This window comes from Anarrhichthys ocellatus, unplaced genomic scaffold (assembly GCF_004355925.1).
Source record: "Anarrhichthys ocellatus isolate YVR2014 unplaced genomic scaffold, GSC_Weel_1.0 scaffold206, whole genome shotgun sequence".
In the NCBI taxonomy this organism is placed as follows: Eukaryota; Metazoa; Chordata; class Actinopteri; order Perciformes; family Anarhichadidae; genus Anarrhichthys; species Anarrhichthys ocellatus.
This window is the reverse complement of record NW_022280236.1, coordinates 114,535-119,876: the sequence shown is the minus strand read 5'-3', so window position 1 is coordinate 119,876 and position 5,342 is coordinate 114,535. Positions and strand designations below refer to the sequence as shown.

Sequence of the window (5,342 nt, the reverse complement as noted above, 5' to 3'; positions counted from 1 at the left end):
CCGTACAACGTAAACTACAAAGTACCCTACAACGTAAACTACAAAGTACCCTACAACATAAACTACAACGTAAACTACAAAGTACCCTACAATGTAAACTACAAAGTACCCTACAATGTAAACTACAACGTAAACATACAAAGCTTCAACAAGTCTGTGGACATTAAAACTGAAGTCTACGACTCCCATGGTGCATTTCACCTACACACATCCAATCACAGAGCTTCACATTAACTGTGGAGCGAACTGATGAAACTGGCTGATTCTGGCTTCGTCTCCATGGCAACTGAAGCTGAGGCTCATGGGTATTGTAGTATTTAGAGACAGAGATAACAAACTGATTATCCAAGTGGTGATGAGAACCGTTCTGTATCCACCTGATCCAGGATCAGTGCGGCAGTGGTGTCGCAGTTCTCTCTCTGACTGCTCCTCCCTCCTTCCCTCCTCCCTTCCTCCTCCCTTCCTCCACCCTCCTCTGCTTCCCTCCTCCTCCTTCTCTGCTTCCCTCCAGCCCTCATCGTCTCTGAGCTCCAGGAGGATGGAGGGGCTGCAGCGGCTCAGCCTACCCGGAGCGTGAGGAGCCTTCCTGGGCTTCAGTCTGCCTCCTAACCCCCCCCCCCCCTCTGTGTGGAGCTCTGATCCTCCATCTGTCTGTCTGTCTGCAGCGTCTGTCTGTCCTCCGTCAGCTGAAAACATGGACGGACTCCGGCTGCCGCCCGTCATCGAGGAGGTCCTCGATCCATCCGGTCAGTGTTTGTTTACATGCGTCATAACGAGGGTTTGATGATGTCATTAGAGTTTAAGAGTTAATTATACGATTAGAGGAGTAAGTGAAATATGATCTGCTGCTTCAGTCTGTTTGAACTAATAATGGAGAGTTCATCTCAACTATAACGTCTCAGATTCATCATTAATAATTCAGTCAGTGCAACAACATCAGAATCCCTGATTCATCCTCAACACTTTTCACAATAAAAGCCTTTTAGGGAGCAGTAGGTATATCTGCTCAGCTCTTCAGTTGACCTGAAAGATAAAAGGAAATAAAATACTTATGGTAGAAATATATGATATAAAATAAATATAGTTTGTAAAGTTGATGATTCAGTTTCAGTAATAACGTTTTCATTCTGAAGACTCATTTAAAGTTTTAGACTTTTGTAAAATATAACAATTCCTAAGTTATGACATCGACCTGTTTGGAGGATGATGATGATGATGAAGCTTCTCTCTCTGTTTGATGAAGACGAGCTGTGTGAGATGAAGGTGCAGAAGAAACCCATCATGTTGGCAGAAACTCTGACGGCCAAAGAGAGGGAGTCCCTGGAGGAGAAGGAGGAGACGCAGGAGGAAGGAGGAGAAGAGAGGGATGAAGAGGAGGAGCTGGAGGAGCTGAGAGCTCAGGTGTTCCAGCTGCTGATGGAGCTGGAGGAGACCAGAGAGGTTTCTCAGAGACATGAGGAGGGATTCCTGGAGCTGCAGGGTGCGGAACTCGGAGATTACATCATCACACTGCTCCTCCTCTTCCTCCTCCTCCTCATCTGTTTCCTCCTCTCTCTCCTCAGGTCTGTTGGAGGACGAGCGACTGGCGAGCGCTCACCAGGCCGAGAGCTTCACCAGACAGATCCAGAGACTACAAGGTTCAAGTTGACATCATCAGAACGTCTTCACTTCTTCTCTTGACTTCATTCAAACCAACAGAAACCTGAGGAACCACACATCTTTCACATAATTTTAACTCCTCTCTTCCTCCTCCTCCTCTTTCTCCTCCTCCTCCTCCTCTTCCACCACCTCCTCCTCCTCCTCCTCCAGCTCAGCTCCGGTCGGTCCAGGAGGAGCTGGACAGCCTGGAGGAGGAGAAGGAGAACGTGCTGGAGGAGGTGCACGAGGAGCTCCGCTCTGCTCAGGAGGAGGTGCTGATGCTGCAGCAGGGGGCCGAGGAGGCGGCGGCGGAGAGAGAGAACGACATCGCCTCCCTGCAGGAGGAGCTGTGTCGCCTGAAGGTGGAGCTACAACGACTCCACGCCACGACGCAGGAGTACGAGCTGGAGATCACAACGCTGAGAGCTGAGATCAGCATGAAGAGCCACGACACAGGTGAGTCAGAGAGGCACAGGTGAGTCAGAGAGGCACAGGTGAGTCAGAGACACGCAGGTGAGTCAGAGAGGCACAGGTGAGTCAGAGACACGCAGGTGAGTCAGAGACACGCAGGTGAGTCAGAGAGACGCAGGTGAGTCAGAGAGACAGGTGAGTCAGAGACACGCAGGTGAGTCAGAGACACGCAGGTGAGTCAGAGACACGCAGGTGAGTCAGAGAGACACAGGTGAGTCAGAGAGACAGGTGAGTCAGAGAGACAGGTGAGTCAGAGACACGCAGGTGAGTCAGAGAGACACAGGTGAGTCAGAGAGACAGGTGAGTCAGAGACACACAGGTGAGTCAGGTGATCATCTGATATAAATGTGTGTGTTCAGGCGACAGGACTCAGCTGAAGGACGAGTTCTTCTCTCTGACTGATGAACGTCAGTTTCTAAACGACGACAACAAAGTTCTGAACAACAAAGTGGAGCAACTTCAGCAGCAACAAGACACGTGAGTGGTCGAACCAGCTGTCAATCAACCTGCTGCTCTGACATCATTACATCACTATGTGTGTGTGTGTGTTGTTTTGTCACCATCGCCTTCATAAAACATTCCTTTAAATCTAAATATGTTAAATGAGTGAACACAAACATCCACACATTCCTCTGACCCCCGACCTCTGGACAGGTGTGACGATGCGTACCTGGCCGTCACTAACACTGAGCCGGATCAGGTGAAGGCGGACTCTTACATCAGCCTGTCTCAGTCCGGTCCCCAACACCAGGACCCGGAGGACCCGGAGGATCCGGACTCCTCAACGGTCCTGAAGGTCCAACTGAGACGAGCAGAAGAGACGTCTCTCAAAGTCCAGACGGAGGTGAGTCATCACCAGACTCCATTCAACAAATGAGGGTTTTAATCTGAAGCTGTAAATTACATCAAATATCATCAGTGTATACTGTGTGTATATATATATATACATGTATACATGTATATATATTAGTGCTGGGCAACGATTAAAATATTTAATCGCGATTAATCGCATTGTTATGCGCAAATTTCAATAATTAATTCAAAAGTAGTGTATTGCGCACTTTTATTTTAAAGTACTGCTATATGAACAACAGGTCAATAACATTTGGTTTGTAAACACTTTAAACAAATAAGGTTATTTTTAACAGCAGTATTCCCTTTACACAGTAGCAGTTATACAGTTACAATGATTCTGATCATAGATATTCAGCCGGTGTTCATAACTTTATCTTCATGTGTGTAAGAGATGATATTTAAATATACACCTTGAAAACTGCAAACATATCTACTCCTTTTTTTTGTGTTTGTTAAATTCTCAGTAGTGATTACTAAATGATGCTTATTATACATATTACAAACAAAACACTTTAAAAACTTGACAATATGTATTTTAATATTGTCACTGTTGTAAATTGTTTGATTGCATGATTTACTTTTATTGTGAAGAGCATGAAAACGGAAGTGCTTTTACTTTGAAGAGACAGGAAGTAGAATGGTACGTGTTCTTGACACTAACAATGTTGATGAAACGTAGAAAACCACATGTCAGGTGCAAGAGCGCGTTGTTTTCACTGTAACACTGTAATACTGCAGTTCAGACAGTAAAGTGTTCCGTTCAAATAATATAATAATAATAATCGCTTAATAATAAAAATAAACAAAACTGCGTTAACGCGCGATAATATAATTGTCGGCGTTAATTAATTAATGTGTTAACGCGATAATAACGCGTTAACTTGCCCAGCACTAATATATATATATATATATATATATATATATATGTGGATCAAATGTATTTTCTGGTAATTTAATTGAGAAAAATAAACTTATTAGTGCCCTCTGGAGGACAAACCATGAAACTACAACACTGTTTCTAAATGGCTGCAAACACGTCTCTTATTTATCTATCTGCAATGAACTACTACTAGTATACTACTACTGGCTGTATACTAGTACATATAGTATACTAGTATACTATATTGTGTGGGTTTTCTCCAAAGACATACAGGGTAGGTTCATTGTCAGCTGGGGTCACAAACGGTCAGAGATGGTTCCAGGCGATGGATGATTTTAATCTCCTTTACCTCCCTGTCTTCCCGTCTGTCTTCCCGTCTGTCTTCCTGTCAGTGCGACGGTTTGAAGGGTGACCTCGTCGACCTGCAGCAGCTGTACGACAGCAGCCAGCGGGAGCAAGTGTTGCTGGAACAGGAGCTGCAGCACTGCAAGTCCGAGCTGCAGAAAATGGTGGGCAGGAAGTCACAGGTGAGTCGTTTACTTGACTTTATACAAACCATCTTTTCTGATGCCTCGAAATGTGTTTCATCCTCTAAAACGTTCTTGGTGAAGTCGTTTCTTTAGAGCGCCGGTTATCAGGTACAAATACTGTTTGGTTTTAAACTTTTAAAGACAAGAAATGTGAATATGGTGCAACATTTCTTGAATGGTTAAGATACATACACAGTAAATAAATGAGCACATCAACGCTTGAAGAGAGATCTATAAAATACACAATACACAGAATGTATTAGAATACACAATACCATACCAATACCATAGTATAACATATATACATGTGTAGAATGTTTAAAAAACTCAAGATAAGTACGACGCAGTATCTCATTGGACACCCTAAGACCTGTTTGACTTTATTAGTCTGTTCACTTGGTCGATAACAGCTGAAACTCATCAGTCATTCTGCTACAGCTCTGCTGGTGTTGCTGGTTTTTCTGTGAGCTTCTTCTTGACATCTGTTGCTGCTGGGCAGTTTGTTTTCGTCATCTGGCTGTTTCTACTTCCGCTCAACTTGCTGCTTCCTCCGTACAGCCCTCAGGATCTCAGAGGTTTACTCACTTGTCAACTGATCAGAAAACAGTGAAGCGCATTGACAGTGGAGGTCCGTCTGATAACACATCATGTGTGGAACATCTCATTACAGACAGTTCAATCCAAACAGAGACATTTGGATTCTGTTTGCCTGACCTCACTTCCAGAGGTGTGGACCAGTTTCCCAAATCTGACAAAATCTAGTCTGAAACTTGACCTGCATCAATCCATAAGGGGGCGCCAACCATCCGTAGGGGGGCCATAGGGGGGCGCCAACCATCCATAGGGGGGCCGACTATCCATAGGGGAGCGGCAACCATCCGTAGGGGGGCCATAGGGGCCTCGCAAGCGCAAGTGAGGGCGGGCAAAAAGAGAAGAGGGGGGGCAACCATCCGGAGGGGGGGGCGGCA

At 45.1% G+C, this 5,342-nt stretch overlaps 1 protein-coding gene across 3 annotated transcripts in view; it reads left to right on the top strand.

Moving 5' to 3' along the window:
* The first annotated feature begins 15 nt into the window (after positions 1-15).
* LOC116400795 (coiled-coil domain-containing protein 136-like) overlaps positions 16-5,342 on the top strand; it is a 10,258-nt gene continuing 4,931 nt past the window's right edge. For 2 of the 3 annotated variants that reach the window (XM_031878854.1, XM_031878853.1), the window contains exons 1-7: positions 17-746; positions 1,244-1,480; positions 1,563-1,637; positions 1,810-2,094; positions 2,469-2,586; positions 2,764-2,953; positions 4,237-4,371. In XM_031878854.1, the coding sequence (XP_031734714.1) occupies positions 695-746; positions 1,244-1,480; positions 1,563-1,637; positions 1,810-2,094; positions 2,469-2,586; positions 2,764-2,953; positions 4,237-4,371 (1,092 nt within the window). In that variant the 5' untranslated portion in view covers positions 17-694. Of the gene's footprint in view, positions 747-1,243; positions 1,481-1,562; positions 1,638-1,809; positions 2,095-2,468; positions 2,587-2,763; positions 2,954-4,236; positions 4,372-5,342 lie in introns of all 3 variants that reach the window. The other variant, XM_031878856.1, reaches the window with a different exon arrangement.